The sequence below is a fragment of the Aphelocoma coerulescens genome, chromosome 8 (genome assembly GCF_041296385.1).
Source record: "Aphelocoma coerulescens isolate FSJ_1873_10779 chromosome 8, UR_Acoe_1.0, whole genome shotgun sequence".
In the NCBI taxonomy this organism is placed as follows: domain Eukaryota; kingdom Metazoa; phylum Chordata; class Aves; order Passeriformes; family Corvidae; genus Aphelocoma; species Aphelocoma coerulescens.
Genome location: NC_091022.1, coordinates 30363827 through 30384287, shown reverse-complemented (window position 1 = coordinate 30384287; position 20461 = coordinate 30363827). Strand labels below are relative to the sequence as shown.

Here is a 20461-nt window from a genome sequence, read left to right as displayed (position 1 = left end):
CTTGGGCAAGACCAAAACCCCTACATTAAAAGAAAAATAAAAAATAGAAAAGTTTGGAAACACAAGTTGCAAATCACAGCCATACAATGTAGTTGGGCTCTCCCATCAAATCCAACCATTAGAGAATTATTTTAGTGAGTGCAAAATTAGTAACTAATCAAAGACACAAATCACTGCTTCAGGGAGAATTACCCTTTTCTTTCAAAGCTCGGGGCAGTATCCAGGGACCCCAGATATTTTGTCACTGCCCTTCCCTCGTGGCTGGCAGCACATCCCAAAGGAGAGACTGAAATAGCAGCTGAATAACAGGGGGTGGACTCTGCACTTGGCTGCTTTCATGAGGCTCTGGAGGGAGGAGGTCCAGAAACCTGTCCCAACAACTCAGAGCCTAATTCTGCTCTCAGGGATGGTGGGTTAAACCACTTCTGTGCAAGATGGCAGAGAAATCTGGCTTTCCATCGGGGAGTTAAGCAGACACCTCGTGCAATACACGCTCTGCACTGCGGAAAAGAAGGAGGGAGACCTCCACGTTCCTTGTTTGCATCTGCAGCTGATGAGGTTGCAAGGCCAAGACTAATAAACTCGGACCAGTATCACCAAGAGGCACCACAGCAGCATCTTGAACAGCTGCTTGTTTCTGTTGCCTCTGGGTACCCACCAGTGCAGCTCTTAGGAGACCTCTTGGATTGTCTACTTAGTGAAGCTCTAGGAGAGCACATGTTCACACTGATAAAAAAATAACACATTTATTGGAAGGAATCATCTCTAAATCCAGGCATTTCATACATGCCTGGATATTTCTAAATCATCCCTCCACCATGTCCTGCAAATGTAGCAGAGTGTGTAAGGGATGAAGTGTATTTACGTCAAGGTGTACAAAAAACCTTTAAATGACTCAAGATCTGAGCAGCCAAGAAAATGCACAGTGTTACTGCAATGAACATGTTTTTGTGATATTTAATAACTGAAATTTGGAACAAATTTGCAGAGGTTGGCCAAGATGGTCTCTCCATCCTCGTGCTTTACGTCTCTTTGTCTATTGTTCTTTTTAATATATTGCATCTGTAAAAAAAATTGCAACCTACTTTATACAATTACTACACTGAAGTCCCAAGCAATCTATCAAGTTGTCATACATTTTCTTCACATTAAACCTTTTTTAAATCTTTCCTTTTTTCTACGTTTCAAGAAAATGCAGAAGAATATTGGCTTGGCCCAAAAGGCGGCACAGTAAAACATGTCGTTCATCAAATGTGGTAACAAGAGGAGTTTGTGATACTGTGTCAGGAGAAGAAATAATCCCCAAAGTGGCATGCTGAAGCTTTGGAAAGTTTGTAAATCAAGAAAATTCAGACCATCAATAAACCTGCAACCAAGGAAAAAAAATTGGAAAAATTCCCTGTGAGCTGGTTCTGGTTACGGAGTTTTGGTGAACTCCCTTTTTACAGCACTTCAAGCCACCTGAGGCAAGGATCTGAGGTTGCCGGTGGTCTGTGTCCCCTGAGGGAGGGACAATGACATGGCCGGGGCTCATGGGGTGGCCGGACACCCGTCTGGGTCATGGAAAAGCGCGGCGTTACCAAAGACTATTTATTATTAAGGAAAATGCTTTCATCTGTTGATGGCACCCAGAAACAATGAGCAGGAACACGAAGCAACGGGTGGGTGAGAGGGAAAGCGAAGGGAAACCGGGAATTATTTCAGCTGGAAACTGGATGAAATGCTGGGAGGAGGGGGAAAATTTTGCCCATTAGTTTAAAAACTCTCCATGCCGAGGTTTGCAGCATTTGAGTGACCATCTCTACAGCAGTGTGCAGAAATACACAGATATTGCCTTAATGTCCATCAGCCCCCAATAAACGAGCTCCATGATAAGGGATGGGATAAAGCTCTGCTAAGGATGGGAAGACGATGATCCCTTTCCTATGAACTACAGGGAAAAATTTTATTTCCAACTCTTCTTCTACCCCTCTTCCCTATATTGCCTCCTCCAAAAGAGGAGTCCCTGCATACCCTGGGAGCCCCAGCAGCTCCGAGATACCATGGCTGGGCACCCATCACTGGGTGCCACCACCTTTGGGACTGTAAGATAATATAAAATAAAGGCAAAATGTTGAATGCTTTGCCTTCCATGGTTTTGAAATGCTGAAACCTCCATCCCTGAACCTGGCTCGCGCCGCCGGTCCCATTTCTTGCAAAACAAAGAAATCTGTTTAGGCTCCAGGAAATCCCACGTTTTACCGCAACTAATTTGAGCCCAACTGCATTTGTGGTATTGTCAGGTCTTTAGGACGATCCCATGACCATTCCCAATGTAGGAAAAACCCGTGTGCTTAATTATCTTCTTTAATAATTCCACGGTATGTGATTTATTAAACAGGCTCCTTATTTGTAAACAAAATCAGAGGCACAAATGTGCGGCGATAGGCGCACTTCCTGGCGAAATAAGAGGCAGACAAAGAGCCCTAATGATGCACCAAAAATGCTCACCAAAAGTGTACTCTTTAAAAAGATCACCAATTTAATGCTTTTTGTATTTCATTTATCAGCCATGTAGTCATCATTCCCCTCCCTACCACCATCTGTACACACTTTCCCAATAGACCATCACAGCTGTCCCGTTTCTCACACAAACAGTACCTTTTATATGCTTCCCAACTGTTTTTAATAACTGTTCTGTGCACAGCACTGTACTTCCTTTGTTTTCTTTTTTTTCCCCCTTTTTTTAAAAAATATGAAAAAGAGATATAAGCCAAACAAACAGGTCATAGTCGCAATCAGTGTAGGAAGGCAATTAAAATGTTAAAAGCCTCCATGGTCACTGACCTGTCCTCGAGCCATGCCAGCGGCCCCAGCACGGAGCTGGAAAGTTCCCTGGAGAAGTTGCTAAGGTAGACGAAGCTTGTTCAAAAAAACAATGTACATGAGCAAGACTGACTGAGAAATCCTTCATCCTTTTTAATGAGGAAATATTACTAATATTAAATACTGCTTCTGCAACCAGAGAAAGTTTTTTGAGGCTTTCAAAGTCCATTTATCAGCTCCAAAGCATCACCGCCCTGTATTTTGGAACTGTATGGACAGAAACATCGCATTTTCTTTTCAAACTCCGACTCATTTCACTCTTTCTAAATGCCCTGTGTATCCTGACTTTGCATCCTGGCTGCTCCTGCCTTGCCTTCAGCCACCCCTGGAACTGCCGGAGCCCCAAACGGGGATGAACCGCACAAACTCACGATGAAGGCACCGTGCAGCCAAGGTAACTCAGCCCCAAGCCCTGGGCAAACAAAGCCGCTTGCAAAGGGCAAAACTGGGAAGAGATCCAGGCAGGAATGGGGAGAAAAGCAACAACTCCTTAGCGATCCATCTCATGGAAACCTACCCTACCAACAGGACGTTCAGGAATGAAAACTCTATATTTGCTTTTGTCCAGGGCCATATCCACAGCATCCTTCAGCAGGCTGCAGCGAGATAGGAACACACAAACAGTCCCTCCCCCTGCACCATACGAGACCACAGGAGGAAATGTAGCTCTGGGATGGGACGGGGACCCTGCTCATACCATCCTCATCCCATAGACAGACAGCTTCACACCCTGGGGCTGCTCACTGTGAGACACACCTCACTCTTCTAGGGGAGAGTTGATTACTAAAGACCACGCACGTGGAAAACAACCGGTCCGCTCACTTCTCACCATGATTTTGCCCTCCAGCTTTTGACTGAGAAAGAAACAATGTCCATGTTTAAAGCAGGAGTTGAACACATTATTTTGCCTAGAAATCATGCTCATATATCTAGGTTAGAAAGAGCAGACACCTTGAAGGTGCACTTCTGAGACAGGAGTGTGCACCCTAAAACAGCACCGAGCTCTGTGGCAGGGTGTTTGTAACTGCATCTGCCTGGGAAGAATCTAAATCAGAGCTGTTGAAGGTGATGTCCTTCTCTAAGAAAGAGGAAAAAAGGTCTTGACCACAAAAATCCCACTCTTAACTGATTGCTGTGTGCTTTTCCCAACTTTTCCAGCAATACCGAACCTCCGCCCGCAAATGTTCGGCTGCTACCGAGGCTGGTGCTGCCCCAGACAGGCAAACTGCTTGTGAAACTTTCAAATAAAACTATGCAGGATTTACTTTTTAGATAAGCAACAACTACTTTTCCCTTTTTGACACAAAACCCGAACGTAAATAGGTTTGTTGGCTACTTTTAATGAAGTCCTTGTGGCATCAGGAGAAGTCCTCATCAGCACACAATAAAAGCATTGCAGTGGCTATCCTCCCTAAAAGCATCCCAACAATAGCTGGGCTTGAGAAAAGCATCTCAATACAAAGAATTCATTCTTCTGATTTACTTGAAACTACTTGGCCTTAAAAGAAAAAAACCAAAAACAGCCAAACCTGAATTAAATTTAAATTTTACCCTATGTTTCCAGCATCACTCGGGGAGTTGGCCATTTTCTTCTATATCAAATTAAAACCTTATCGAGTAAAAGCAAATACCCTTAGGATGATATCTGACTGCCAATGTATTTTTGCTTTGAAATCTTCAGAGTGAGCATTTATCTTGACAATAAATGTAGCAACTATCTAACTTGTCTTTTGATACCCTTACAGGGGTGCATCCCTGTTCGTTCAGTGCATTACAAGGTGTTTTAAACATAAAAATGGTGATTTAACCAGACATGATGTTTATTACAAAGCTCAGGCAGCTCATTATCTGTCCCTCACACAGAAGATTAAAGTGGTAGATGCAGAAAAACACAGCATGTCCCAACACTTTGCATTTAGTTCTTCACCCCTTGTTTCCCCTGAAGCCTTCGGCAGACTGTGCACAGAGCCTGGATTCGCCCCGAAAACTTTCCTCTTGCCAGGGGCTTTCCAGAGCTTAGCTGTAAGGAGATGCCTCCCTATGAAATATTCCTCACGAGATGTAAATGCATTTTGCACCTAACAATGATCCCGCATGGTGGATTTCCTGGGCTGAAGAGCACTCCTGCTTTCCTATTGTGTGCTACTTAGAATGATAGCATCTTTTGGGTTGGAAAAAATCTTTAAGAACACCGAGTCCAACTGTACTGAAAGCAGGGTGACAGTGGCTGGGGTGAGAAGAGAGAGGTACAGCATAGAGGACAGTGCAAAACAGGTTTAGACTTTGTTTAGGTACTGATGCTATGGGCATATTAAGGATATGACAAATGGATTAAACCAAGGAGCAGAAACAACACTGGCTACTTCTCTGTGGCCAGGGCTTGATGACATGGTGGCACATCTGGAGGATGTGCTGTCACCTGCAGCTCTCAAGGGTGAATGCCATGCTGATTTTACACCTGTGGAAGGTGTGTTCCACCCCTGTGGGCACCTCTGTGTGCCACCATCCAGCTCCCCACAGTCACAGCAAGAGCCGGGGAGGGACACAACCTCCTCAAGTGAGTGAGATGGGCAGGAGAAACCCACTGACCAGTCACCCCAGGTAACCCCAGGGGCTTCCAGCTGAACCCTGAGGGTTTCTTGCTGGAGGAGACCTTAGTGATACACCCTTCTGTGATGCTTGTAAACCACCTTTTTACATCAACAAAAAATCCAGAGCACCAGCAAGTTTTCTTTCATCGACCAAACAACCACCAGGTACTGCACTCACACGACCCTCTACAGCACAGCCTGTTCACCTGGCCAAATAACCCCACTCTGGACACCCACCAACCCCATTTTTGTGCTTCACTACAGATATATCTCACCCCAAAACATGAACATGCTGAAACATCCAATCATGTTCTGGCACGCATGCCAAAAAAAAAAGCCCATGGCAACAAAGACGACAGCTTGCCAATGGCAGCTGCTGCACGCACACACAAAATTAAACTATATTCTTCTGAAAAGGGATATTATTATGGCATTTGTTTCCCCTCACCCTCACCCATTCCCTCCCAAAATAAAGGGGGAAATATCAACACATCTCAAACATTAGGGGAGATGGATTTAGGGGAAAAAAAAAATAAAAGAAAAGAGGCATGGGATGGAGAATGCAGGGTTTAATAAGAGATCCAATTGGGATCGGGGCTGGGTGAATGGAGCCTCCCTGAAATATTGGCTCACCTACGGGAGTTGTATGGCATGAGCATGTAAAACATATTTGGGGAGGCCTGAGGATGCTGAATTGCCTCAAGTTTGGTCAAGCCATCCCTCGGTTACAACACAAATCTGCAAACACACTTCAGTGCATTAAAGGGCATCTGATGACACCCATCCCTGCCTCCTTCCCCTGGTGTGGACCTGCCGAGTGCCTCCCGAGCTTGCGATGCAATGCACAAGAGAGCCGTCTCCTCACTGTGAAGATAAATGTCATATTGGACCTCTGACATCATGTATTCTCCAAGTAATTATTTTTGATATCATAAGAGTTGTACAGGGTGCACAATAAAATTAAAAAGTAGAAAGCAAGGTTAATAAGATTATCGTGTTGGTATAATAGGTAATGCATTTTGCAGTATATCCTTAAATCTGCCCTCTCCAAGCATAATTAAATAACTGTGATTTATATTTTAAAGGAACGCAGACATGCCGTGTATCCTCCTACCCACATATGCTAATTGCTTTCAGCCCCTAAAAATCACACAGTTGTTTGCAGCTTTTTAATCCTCATGTGTAAATAACCCGACTCAAGTCCAAGTTATGAACAATAAAGTCCAGGAAACTTTCAGAAGAGCTTGTCATTAAACCCGTCTTGATTTTATCTCGCTGATCTAACGGTACTGATGTGTGCTGAAACCCGTGGGAAGGAGGAAAAACTCCCTGAGGCCTTCGCGCCGGCCCTGGCCATGACACTGGGACAACACTCGGACTGGGAGGGTAGATATTAATGGAGAAGATATCCACACCCTTTAGGAGGAGCCGATGGATGTACAAGCTCAGGATACCCCTCCTGGGTCTTGCTGTGGGTCTGAGTGCACCGTGGTGGCACCGGGATCGCAGGCGACACAAGCCCACACGCTTCGCTCTAGGCCGAACTCAACCGCGCCGCTCTCCATTTTGACTCGCACGTGAGAGCCTGGCACACAAAATGGAGGCCCTCGTGTGTTTCACAGGCAGCGGCTACGAATCCAGCCCGTATCCACCCGCTCTGCACACCACATCCTGCTCCTACATCCCGAGCCACGATGGTGCCACACACAGGGCTGAGCTCAGGCACCTCACAGCCACCCCTGGGATAGGGACATGGGGGAATGGTGCCTAGGAATACTTAATATATATAAATAGTCTGTTTTCTCTTTAAAATTAATTACACTGTGATGACGGGTTCGTCCAGGCGCTCCCTTGCAACTGGGGATAAAATGCTGCAAGCCCTAAAAGAACTTGCTGGGGTAAAACTGCCCCACACATCTGAGGCACTATGACCCAGGTGCTGATGTCAGTCACATTTTTTGGTGGCTCCCATAATGCAGGTAACAATTAACAACAACCAGAGATGTGGTTGCACTACATGAATGGGAAAACCAAAGCGATTAAAATGAATTTCAGTCCACCGACAAGGCTTATCTACCACAAGCCCTCACTGGCGTAAGGAAACGTCCGGGTCGGCTGCTGTTAGGAGGCTAAAATAATTTCCCCTGAATTTACAGCCTGTAATTTAATCATCAGCTCCAGCCCTTGTCTGTGAGGAAAGGAGCAGGGGCAGAGCCAGATCCATGGCTCCCAGTGAAGATGCCCCAAAGTCATTTCGCTGGGGACAGTCCCCGACGCTCAAAGGGTCCCACTGAGAAGTGCAGGCTTTTGGGCAGAGGTTGAGGGGTTTTGGAGCAGCAGGATGGGGTTTGTATGCTGGTTGTAAAATCCTCACCAGTGCCTGAACCAGAAGCATCAGGGGAAGGAGGAGGAGGAGCTGTGAAGAAGCTCAAGGCACAGAAAGTGAGGGATGCCCCTTTCCTTTACATCCGAATGGGGAGAAAATATGTAATTGTAATAATAAATAGCTGGTTTTATGAACAATTAGGATTCCACTGTCTCTTTGAAGGGTTTGAAAAGCTGACATGATGTTTTGGGTTCTCCAGATTCAGCTTTGAGGCCTCAACCAAGAGAAACATTCAGCCCCGCTGTGTACAGCAGTGACCACAACAAAGATTGTGGTTTCTCCCACACTCGCCTTAAATAGATCTAAATTAATGCTATTCATCATTCGGTGGAAAAGAAGGGAAATATAAAAGTGCAGTTGCTTGTAGAAAAGCCAGAAGCATTGGGCAACTTTCTTACAACTCACAGGCTTCTCCTGCTTCTGCACCTCAAAGCAAGGAGGCATGAAAATAACACACCCTTATACTGTCCAAACCCATCACCTGGAAAACATCCTGGGCATATGAAATACGCCTTTATCCCGTGTTTATTTGTTGTTGCTGTTGTTGTTGTTGGAGAAAGGGAAAAGCTAAACCACATGACTGAACTCCTGCCAGGGGTTCGTGATAGAGCAGGCCGTCCCGAGTGCCGCACCAGTTAGTATCTGAATTATCACGGATACTCACCGGCTCAGTTACACCCGCACAGGGAGAGCAGTTGTCCCACCTAAATCCTGCTTCTGTCAGCTCCCACCCTGCTCGTGGCTGCAGCGAGCAGCCAGTCCTGCTCCCCAAAGAGGAGAGCATTCGAAGATGGGGATATCTCTCTGTGCCACACGGGGTGTGGAGGTGGCCGCGTCCCATGCATGCTCACGATAGGTGGGTGCATGAAATTTGGGGTGTTGAGGAGCTTTAGCTGTCCTCTGCTCACCTCTCCCGACTGAGATAGAGATCCAGGCTCCCACCACTGACTTTTTATGGGTACTTTTTGTAAGGCTAAAACAAAGCAAAATCTGCCTTCTCCTTTTATTCCTTGAGGGCAGAAATACTGTGAGATGTCTTAGTGTCACTTTTTTTTCTTTAAAGCTACAGATGTCTCACTTTGGCAAAAAATAATGGAGCAGAAAACAACTCTATCAGCTCACAAACATTAAAATCTCAGCTGAATGGTGATCTGCTCAGGTTCTCCTAGGCATGCACTGGGAGCCCTGTGCAGGGAACACATGTGAGATACCTGCTGCGAAGCTGCCTGAAGTGTTTTTTTGGTAAGAGTAAATGCAACCTGTTTGCAGAAAAAAAACTTTAAGGACTGTTTTGGATATACACTGGAACAGCCATGAGCTGGAAGTAGGTTTTTCAAAGCATTATAGGTCATGGATGCTTTAAAAGTCTTCAGATATGCGTAAAAACGACATATACGTTATGCGTTATCTCCACAGAACAAACACCATTTGAAATGCACCCCTTTTAACTACCGTTATGATCTGTCTAAAGAGCATTTTGGTTGAAACTTGGGAGGAAAGGAGAAGGGGAAAAAAAAAGCCCACTGATCTTACACCTGCTCTTTAGCAGTGGGAAGTAGGTTCTCAATCTGTTAACATGACCATCTGGCCAATCTGCATATCACGGCTATCTGGATTACCGTACGATGGAATGACAATAACGTAGCCAAAACAAAAGTAAAATGCATCAAAAACTAACAGGAGCGCAAGCCCTTTTGATTTCAAATTAAATAATAAATGTGGTATCAGAGCAGAGCGAGAAAGTCAGCTAAATAATTAAAAATGAGCCTTCGCTCCGGCATAATTAAGTAAACAATATGGTGTGTGTTTCTGTATGAGCCAGCAATAGTTTCCACCGTCGAACGCTCCACTTTTGCAGAGCAGCGATCAGGAGTTCAAGGCGCTGCGACAGCTCTTTCGGTGACGTACGGTATTGTCAGGACACCTCTGCCACCCCTGCGACACCCGGCCCGGCTGCAGCTATTAACAGGATTAATGCAGCAACAATCAATACCAATTGTACTAAAAGATTACAGCTTGAAGCCTCGGGTACCTCTCGGACCCCCCAAGACCTCCATGGGTACGGGGGTTTCGGCATTAACCCATCTTCGGGTTATTCCCATCCATGCCTCTTTGTGGTGGTCCAAGTAGAATATTTTAAATCTGTCTACGAGAGCGTAAAATGGGCCTAGCTGAAAGTTCAAGGTCATGTGCTATATACCACTGCCCAGCAATTAGCCACAGAGCACTTCTAGAGGTTAAGTAAATTTTCAGTCACAGAAATAGGGCCGAGTTCTGGCATCTTCGCTGCCTTCGAGTCTAAACATGAACAGAAAAATGAGCTCACGTAAATAAAACCCTAGCCCCAGATTTCTTCTTAAATTTGGGATTTTTAAATGTCCTTCTGAAAGATTAAAAGATTTTCTCTGCCACAAATACCTCGCGAGCTTAATTCTCGCCTGAAGCGCATAACGATGGCCGGCCAAAAAAATAAACCAGGCATTGCAGCATCGCCTCCTGGCCCGCCATCCCGCTTCGGCCACTGGAGAAGTCTCTAAAATCTGTGACCTCTCAGAAAATTTAACTACTTCTATTGCGAATCTATTCTCCAATCTGATCGCATTAGCAGGAGGAACTCCAAAGCAGTAAAAAACTCCAGAAAGTTCTCGGTTGAGTGCCTACTAATGAACAAAGGTTAACTTTATCTAAAAGGTCAAATGCCTGGTGGCTAAGGTTGTGACCTTAACAACTTAAATTGTGACCTTGCCACGTGCCTAGTATATTGTAGATTCTGATACAGATCATCTGGTAAAGGACCGGTCATAAATTAGCTTTACTGTTCGACTCCCACAAAGAAAACGGTTTGCCACAATGGTTTCCAACTTGTCATTTGATACAAGAGCAGAATAAGTGAAAACTAAAAAGCAAACCCAAGTTCAGGGTATGAAATGCCGCCTGCTTTTAGTTAAGCAGATTAGAAACTGCAAACTTAGAGCAATACTCTAGATTTCAATACATTTCTTGGTCAACCTCTAATTCACAAAATACCGATCTTCCTTTCCTTTTTATTTTTTTTCAATTTCTTTTTTTTATCCTTTTAACGAAAATGACATGTAGTTTGCCTATTTGCATATTTTTGTTTTCTCCTTCTAACCAGCTCTTAAAGAGAATAATTGATTTCAGTAGCTTTGTAAGAAGCACTATTTAAATCTGTGCACATGTGTTCCCTTACAGATGATAGTGCCTACTGAAGGAAAAGCGTGGATGCAAAGCAATAATTATCCTACATGTTTAGAAGGAAAGGGACATCTTGCTGCCGAAGTCATCTCGAATAAGGGCATCTTGGAACAGAATACTCCCCCCAAGAAAAGAAGACGAAAAGTGGGGGGAAAAAAAAAAACCACAAGAAAAAGAGAAGCGAGCACTATGGGTGAAAAGGTCACAATGGTTTTGGCACGTATCTTCAAGCACGTTTCGGAGTCTGTGCCTCCTGCCAATACTGGCAACTTCTCAAAACTTTTAAGGAGGTAAAAACATTGTTTAGTGTTTACAAATCTTCTGTACTATAGCAGATGCTTGTCAAATCCGCTATATGTAAGTTGACCGGCCTACCTAATATTTGCGCTGGTGACTTCCTCCTTATAAATATGCGGTCCATACATTTGGGGAGCGAGGTCTGATGGAGTTGGAGACAAAGGACCCTTAATATTTTTTTCTTTTGTAATTTTCCTGTTGCGCACCCGGCACAAGCTGCCATTACTGCGGGTCTGCGGGAACCAATGGCTGTCAACTTGGCCAATGTTCAGGTGTAACAAAGACTGCTGGGATACATCGGAGGGGGAAAAAAACGGGAAAAAGGGGGAAGAAAAAGAGGTAGCTCTACGCAAAGCTTTCGGTACACCTCTGTGAAGCCATATAGACAGTGACCACGCTGTGCCACCTCCCAAAAATCATCTCGTCCCCCTCCCCGCTGAGGTTTAGCAGGAATATGCCAGCACACGCTACTGCATTGAGAGCACAATGTGATGCGTGCAATCAGCAAACAACGGCCGAAAACACGGCGCGGTGCCGTGTTTTGCTCACACAAATCCCCAAATCTAACCCCAAAAAACCGCTCCCAGGCCTCGCACCGAGTTTCCGCGGCAAACACCGAGTCCGAAGGACAATCGGTGTGATCGCTGCCTGTTGATGATGAAGGCAGGAATAAATAACAGTTTGCTAGCAAGGCTACTGTTTGCCTCCAGCGTGCTGATAAGATGGTATATTCCTAATCACAATATTGAACTTTTATAACATTTATTGCCTGACTGTTATAACAGGGAGAGGATCCCTTGAAGCTCCCCGAAATACTCCCACCCCTGGGTTTGGTCCTTTTCTCCCTATCCTACATTTCTGTGACCCTATATGCAAGCTAAGCCAAGACCGTTGGTTTCTATCAACAGCTTGTGTGCCCCACAGAGGGCCTGGGAAATACAATATGGACCAGTATTTACCAGCACCATGCTATATAGAAATCTAAATAATAAAAACCTGCATGCTGTAGATCAGTAAATAGAAGTCTATAGCTTCCATTTGGATATCAAAGCATTTTAAATGTATCACCCCGCTCCGCCATGCGGAGGAGGAAACTGAGGCAGACAAAAGGGATGTGAGTCCATGGTCCCCTCGGGGTTGGTGATGGAATGGTAAGTGACCTGAAATGCCCCAGCCCCAAGCTCCCTTCAGTTAGTCATTTATCCATAATCCTTCCTTCACCGTGGCCATAATAAAGCTCAGAGTAAATAAATAATTTTCCTCAGTATTTGCCTACTTCCCTTTCACCATAAATGTGCAGTATGATTTACCACCTCACACTGAAGTGCAAAGTAAATGTTGCAGCTTATCTGTAGGAAATACCATGAGGATACTCAAAAGTTATTTCTGAACAGGGATCATATCTGTAAAATCCTAGCGGCGACATTGCCTAACACAACAACCATGGCAGGGACTCAGCGCAAAAAAACTTTGGGGAAGCCAAAACTTTCTGCAAGATCCTCTGAAAGAAGTTGGTATGGGAAATGCAGGCTCCCTGGGCTGTAATTTGCTTGGTTTTCTTACCAATAAATATTTATACAGAAGTGGTTTTTTTTTTTTACTAATATGATTCCTCTCCCCTCTGCTCCTCTGGTTTTCCAGCCTGTCCAGCCCCTCAACTCACAAGTCAGGATATGCTGGGGGACCCACTAATCCCACACATGAAACTCAGGGCCTCGCACTTCACACGCGCACATTTTTCTGCACTACAATCAATCAGAAGAACTACAGTAGCATACTATTTTATCCAGTCAACATATTACACATCCTCTGAGCACACCGAGTCACACCGCAGGCAGAGTGTACTTTGTGTTGGACTCTGGGATCCCAAGATTTTCATCACACGTTAAAACATCTCAGCCCCTCCTCATAAGCACAATATTGTCAAATAAGGAATTTTTTTCAAGACCTGCTTAGCTTTTAGGTGTATAAATTGTGATATTTTGGGGGGTTTAAATGCCTCCTTTTCCCCCTAGGATTACCCAGAGATTTGTTTCATGTCCACTCAGACCTGATGACTAGGTTTGCTATCAAGGGACTTTCTTCTCCTTTCCCTCCAAACCCGGTCCTGCAGGATTTATGTTCCCCATCTCATCTCTGTGGGGTGAGGATACCTGGTACTCCTGACCCACAGGCCTCAGGCACCTCTAGCCCTCCTGGACTACTTTGTGCATAACATATACAAACTTTATTAAAAAAAAAAAAAAAAATTAAACTAAAATCTGTCTGCTTTCCCCCAAAATGAGGGTAAAGGAAGCCACGTCCAGCCGTGAGCCCTCCTAGGACAACATTTAGGATAACACCTGTAAAGGATGCCTGAAATGCTGTTAACCGCGGAAAACAAGAGCCACTTTTATGTGGCTGCACCTTAAAAACCCCCATAAAAAAAAATAAAAATAAAAGGGAGTGGGGGTGTTTTGGCACCCTCCTCACCGCCCCGGGAGAGCGATAACCGGCATCCCCAGCTCCCTCCCCGGCTCATGCAGCTGCCGCCGGGGCACGGCACCCGGCACGGAGATAACCGAAAAGTTGGAGAAGGTGGTAGAGAAAGGCACTTACCTGCTGCGTGCACAAAGTATGCCAAATATAAATCGAGTTCCTTAACAGAAACTCCTATATGGTGGGGCTGTACGCACAGCCCGGGGTTAGAGCACTGTGGGGACTTTACAAGGCGCTCGCCATCAGTACTTTCGAGCGGAATACCTTTAAATAAAATCACCATAACAAGGTCCAACCTCCAGACCTTATCTGCCTGGCGAAGGCAGTCAATTCTTCTCATCTTGCCCTTCTGGTCTGGATTGGAAAGAACGCAACACGGAGGCTTTTTTCCTGTGACTGTGAGAACAAAATCCTCCCGAAATTCAGGCCTGATATCTTTCCGGAGCTTTGCCAGAAGTCTGGATGCCCATTTTTGCTTTACCTCGGGTTTTTCACTTAGCAGTTCGTCCTTCACGGCTCTCTCTTCCTCTTTTGACATGCGTTTTTCATGTTTTTTGAAGTATTTTCTTTTTCGGGCTTGCAGGTTGAACCACGTGTACGCAAACGCTCGGACGTGAGGCAGAAGTGCTTCGATGAAGGGATGAAATTCATCCTGAAAAAAGTTACAGAGAAGGGTCGATGTCACTGAAACCATCAACAGAGTCTTCACAAATGGGGCTTTCATGGGGTGGTCAGAATCAGGAGGGTACTGATAAATTTTAAGGGCTGTGGGACCCCTCGATGATGGACCCCGAACCCGCCATCGCCACGTCCCCGCTTCCTCTCGCACCAGCCCGAAACCTCTGCTCCTGCCCCCCAAAAACAGGGTCCAACTTCAACCAAACACCCAGATGGAGATGGTGCAATACTGGGGCCCTTTCCCCGGTCCCCAGACCTTAAAAACAAAAAAGAAAAAGAAGGGCAGAATGAGTTAAAAGCTAAAAACTCCTTTGCAAGTCCACTTGCGGAGCGCGTATCTCCCTTTGCTCTCTCCCTGACCCCGCTGCTTGCGGTGTAGCCAGCGTTTGCCCGCCAATTTGGCAAATCCTAAACATTTGGATGCCAATCAATGTTTGTATGGGGAAGTCTAAAGTATAGTAAAACTTTCCCTAAGATATATTTGGAAATAGCAGCCGGCAGAAAAGTAAAATGCCACTATAGCTGTATATACAATTACAATGAAGGGTGGTTTTCACTCTGGTTCCTAAACAGGGAAGGGAGTGAAAACTACCGCGGTCGATTTATCCCGTGAGCGCAACAATAACTAACAATAAAATCCTAGAAAAAGCAAGCCTTGCAATTTATTTTTTTTTAAGTTTTGTTTACATTTCATAAAAAAATAAAAAAAAAAAATACTTGATATCTGGGCATATTAGGGAAAGTCAAACTCTGAGTCTTCCCATAAAATTAAAAAAAAAAACAAACAAAAAAACAGGAAAAATTGAAAAACGCGGTAACAGAAAACTGTAGCACAACTTGCGCAAATATGCAAAGAATTATTAATTGTGTCAGATTTTCAAATATTTAAGAAGAAATGTCCTACTCGGAAAGTTAGTTTGGCCATCCAGAGACACTGCTTGCTTTGTGTAACGAGGAGTTAAAGATCACCCCTCTCCCTTGGCACAAAAATAATCGTAATTAAAATTAAGCTGACGCTAAAAAAAGGCGAGAAAGACCCCTTGATTTCTTTTTTTTTTTAAATAACTATATATACAGATAGATTTCTTTTCCTCAGACAGTATTACATAAATCAGCCAAAGAAATCAAAACGTATTATAATATACTGGGGCCATGCTTCTTGTGTTTTCCCATGAATAAATGAACGGCCGAACTCCAGGCTGCACATAAAAACGTATCCAGCCTGTGGGGCCTGATCCAGCGCCGCGTGCTGGGGATGTCCCTGCTTCCAGTTCCTCCTTTTCTCAGGATTGGGCCCTCCAGGAGGGAAAAATAAAGTAATTTGTGGAACGTTTTCCCCAGCATGGGAAAAGCCACCCGCTGCCTACCCCCGTGCAAGAAAACATTGGGCATTTTTCAGATTAACAAACTAACTTTTTTTTTTTTTTAATTATCCCGTGGCGTACATTTCCTACCCAAATCATTGTGGGTTGTGCAAATATGGTTATTAAAACAGACATCTTACTTTCTTTCAACACTTTATTATAATTTGCATGGTTCTTTTCAGAAATTATGAAAAATTGAGAAATCAATAGTAGAAATATCTATCAGCAAAATCCTGTCGTAATTCAAGACCTTCTGCTGACTTCCCAAAAGCTTTCATTGCACTTATTCTGAGTGGCCCCAGAATTGCAGATACTTAAATCTATAGGTAGCACTGTTGCATTTATTTTTATTTTAAACACAGTTTGCTAAAAACTTTCCTAGCAGCACAATATATTTCATTAGAGCAGAGCGGCAGCAATCAAAGTACTATGAATGATTATTAAAATAAAAGTAGGTAAAATGAAATAAATCACTCCAATGATTGGCACATTCCTCTTTTTTTTTTTCCCTCCTCTATGGGAAAAGATGATAGTTTCAAATTTCAATAAAGTTTAAAAAAAAAAAAAAAAAGATTGCTGTGAGTTTGCAGTCGGCAGATTCAAAAAGTGAGAGGAGGCACAATCCCAGCACATGGAGCTGCTCTCACCCACCAGAAACAGCTCTCACGGGGGGGGGGGGGGGGGTAGGAGACGGGGGGGGGGGAAGAAATAAAATATAAAAACTACAGTTCTCTACAAGCTATTAGAAATAATAAACCTTCCCTCCTGATCCCTCCTGTCCTTCCCTTTCCCCACTCAGGGAGAGTCAAGGAAAAAAGGCCTTTTGTCAAGTGGAAGTTTATCTGCGAAGGTACACAGAGCAGAGAGGCTCGACAGCCCCACAGCAAGCCAGGGCAGCGCTTCCAGCCTTCCCACTTTCCAAACACGTCTTGGTACATCCTGAAATATTTTAACTTTTCTGCTTTAAGCAGCGCTTTGTCCTGCCTGATCTCATGTGCTTGGGACTTTTTTGGCTCGGCGCTGGATACCATCCAAGAGAGAGTTGCTTTAACCTGCGCTAAAGCTGATTTCTACGATGTGAACCTGAAAGGGGAGGTAAAAACAACACCCAAAAGAAAAACCATTTAAAAAAATCACTAAACCACTTTAAAGGGAGGGGGAAAAAAACCAAGATGCTTTTTGGTGCAAAGTCAGGGTCTGTGGCTGAAGTAAACGAGAAGCACCGCTGCTCGGGCGCGAGGTGTGCATGTCCCTACTACACCCTAATGTGTCTTTTCAAAATGGTGTATGAGGAGAAAAGGTTAATGACTCATAAACAGACCAACTTTCAAAGTGTCGTGGTAAACACGCTGCTCCGGAAAATCGCACCGCTTCAATCTCGGCGCGGAGGTATTAGCAAAGTCCAAGTGGAAATAAAAGCAGCCAGGACTGATCAAACAGAATTGGGCTGGACGCGGGGACGGAGGGGGGGAGCAGCTGCTGCACAATACAATTTTTTATTTCAGTGGCGTTACAGCCCCCCCAAAAAACCCAAAAAGTTTTGGAAATGTGTCAGTGCAAGTGTGCTAACAGATGTGCAACTTGTCTGCAGACTCGCTGCAAAATAGCAGGATTTTAAGGAACTAGTGGAAAAGGTGATGATCTCTCCCTTTCCACAAGTTAGCTTGAAGGAAAACTTTGAAAGTATTTGATAAAGCCATTTGCTTTCCCCCCTCGGTGTTGGATGGGTTACCTAAAAATAAAAGACATCAGAAAGCTGGGAAAGCGATCCTAAAAAGTTGGGGTTTTCTTTATTGCACTCCTCAGCAAAGTTTGAGGATACAGCTCTTCTGAGAGCTGCCTGTTTCTAAGCAGCACCTAAAATTTGGGCCGCACAATTCTGTACTGCTTACCCCAAAATTCTCCTCTGCTCTTCAAAAAGGTGTTAAAAAAGAAACAAAACAAAAACCCTGCGACAAAAGAACCCCAACCCAAAGGCGCCTGCGATAATGTAATCCTGCAAAGGAGGCTTTGAAACAATGTATTTCTGCAGATCCTTTTGAAATTAAGCCAGCTACAGCGACCCTTGCTAATATTTTTACAATCCATTTGCTTGTAAATCTATGAGGAGACGTGCATATGTTCCCCAACTATTTCCTAGCTCCTCAGCAGATATGTAAATGGAACGATGTTTGGATTTTTCCTGACAGATGACACAAAATGCTTGTGCCATTTCGGTTCCAGGGCTTGGATAAATATGCTCAGAACCAGGATTTCTGTTTGTTTTCCTTTTCTAACCCACTTTCAAGAGCTTCCCTTTAAACCTGAACCAAAACTTGACCAAAAAAAAAAAAAGAAAGAAAAAAAAAAGAATAAAAAAATCCATCCCAAAACTTGTATCAATAAAAGCTCTTGAAATGATAAAATAGGAAATTGCTTGCAATAGCTCAGGGCTCACCCCCCTTTTTCTATGGAAAAATGACAGAATCACCTAATTGATCCTTCGGAGGGAAGAGTTTGTCAGGAGGCCTCTAATCCTCCTATTACTTTTCCAAACGTGCAGCAAGAATGCGAGATTTTCCTAACGGAGTCAAAGCACATGCCTGGCTTTCTGCTTTTCTTTTGATAAATTAAAAAAAAAAAAAAAAAAAAAAAAGGAGGGGGGGGACACACACACATGACACGACTGGGCCAGGGAGCAACAAGCCCATGGATTTATTTTCTCTCCTTAACGTGCGACTGGGCCTACTGAGACCCAGGAGCCCCACGTGGAGATGCCAAGCGCGTCGGCGCTGCGGGCCCTGCACGGAGCGTCTGGGGGTCCCTCCTGCAGCCGCAGCACTGACAAAAACCAGGTATTTCTCAGAGTTGAATTAAAGGCACAAACTTTGCCCAGGCACAGCCCGGAATTGCATCCCATCCTCTGCAAACTCCCGCTGCTCACATTTTCCTCCTGCCTTTTGAGCAAGTGTACGGTTTGGAGTTTCGTGCCCTCGCCGGCCTGGTGCTTTCTCGCCAACACCCCAAAATTTGGGGGAGGCTGGGGAAGGAGAGGGGACTGCGACGGGAGAAGGGGACGAAACTTTTGCAGCTCTTCGGGCTGCCTGGGAAGCTGCCGCCCCTTTCCCTGCAATTCCTTGCCTTTTTCTCGACGGAAAAAGCCCGGAGAGGCTTTCTCACCGGGAGAAAAAAAATATTCCAATTAAATTAATAAGAATAATGTAGTCAAAATCTCCTGCAGGAGGAAATAATCTGGGGTTTGAGTCCGCCACAAAGCATTTCCTCGTTAAACCATTATATCCTGCTAATTGAAGGGGTGTAATTCAGCGTCCTGCAGCAGCGCGCGGGTAAAAGGGGGGGGCCGGGGGCTCCGCGGCCGCGCAACCGGGGGGCACCGCGGAGCGACACTCCCCCCCTTCCACTCCCCGCGCAGCCCCGTCCCGCCGCGAGCGGGGGGCTCAAAAGTTGCGCCGAGTGCCGCGGGGGCCCGATCCGCGGGCGGGAGGGTGGCGGGGGGGGGACACGCGACACACGCGGGACAAGTTTGCGGGTGTCCGTGTGAGGGGACACAGGCACGGTCCCCCCGCTGGGGCAGCCTCCGCGGGTGCGGAGGGCGCTCTGCGCGGGGGCGGCTGCACCGCGCCGCACCGCGGGAGCGAGCCCAGGTGCGGGGGACGGTCCCTCTCTCCGTGCCCGGGGCGCTGGGGGGGGCGCGGAGCCGGCGCGGCCGCTCCCGCGGAGCCCCGAGCGCGGTGCCGGGGGGTGCGGGCCGCGCCGTGCCCGGGGCGGGGAGCGGCGCAGCGGCTCCAGCGCTGCCCCGGGGGCCGCGGTGCGGGGTGGTGCGGGGCGCTCCGGCGCGGGCGGCGGCATCGGCGGCATCGATCGCGGATGACCAAGCACGGCGGGGCCGTGCGGGTCGTCCCGCAGCACCGCGCCCGCGAGGCCCCCCCCGTTAATTAAAGCATTAATAAGTAGGCGCCATTAGCCATGTGCCGACACAAATGGCCGTGCGGGAAGGGGGTGGAGGGGGGGGGGATGCGAGCGAAAGGCAACAAAGTTAGTTTCGGCGAGCGGCGGTGGTGCCCCTTCCCCGGCGCGCACGGCCGCGCACCCCCGCAGCGCCGGCCCCACCGCGCCCCGGCGGCCGCTTACCTGGGTGAGACAGAGCGGAGAATACATGACTGCTGCGGGGGGCTGCGGTTTGGAGGTGTGCGTGTGCGGGGAGAGAGGGAGAGAGAGAGGGGGAGAGAGAGAGAGGGAGAGGGAGAGAGAGGAGGGGAAAAAAGAGAGAGAGAGAGGAGAGGAGGGGGAGCCCCGAGCCTGCTTCTTGCTTTCACATTTCCAACTCTGCCAAACTGCAGCCAGCGCGGAGCCGCTCCATGAGCTGAACTTTAACCCCGCCTCGACTTTCCCGCACTACGCGCTCGGCATGCCTGCCCCGCGCGCCGTTAAAGGCATAGCGCTCGCTGCGCGCCCCTCCGCCGCCCCCGCTCCGCGCCCCTCCGCTCCGCTCCGCGCCCCTCCGCTCTGCGCCGCGCACCGCCCGCCCCGCGCCCCGCGCCGCCCGCCCGCGGGGGCGGGGAGGGGCGGGGAGGGGGCTGCGGCGC

General features: G+C 46.4%; 1 protein-coding gene across 12 annotated transcripts in view; it reads right to left on the bottom strand.

Moving 5' to 3' along the window:
* The window catches only part of NFIA (nuclear factor I A), a 250083-nt gene extending 229828 nt beyond the window's left edge, over positions 1 to 20255 (bottom strand). For 11 of the 12 annotated variants that reach the window (XM_069023548.1, XM_069023547.1, XM_069023550.1 and 8 more), the window contains exons 1-2: positions 20007 to 20115; positions 13954 to 14485 (exon numbers count right to left, since the gene is read on the bottom strand). In XM_069023548.1, the coding sequence (XP_068879649.1) occupies positions 13954 to 14485; positions 20007 to 20033 (559 nt within the window). In that variant the 5' untranslated portion in view covers positions 20034 to 20115. Of the gene's footprint in view, positions 1 to 13953; positions 14486 to 20006 lie in introns of all 12 variants that reach the window. The other variant, XM_069023557.1, reaches the window with a different exon arrangement.
* Positions 20256 to 20461: the final 206 nt, after the last annotated feature.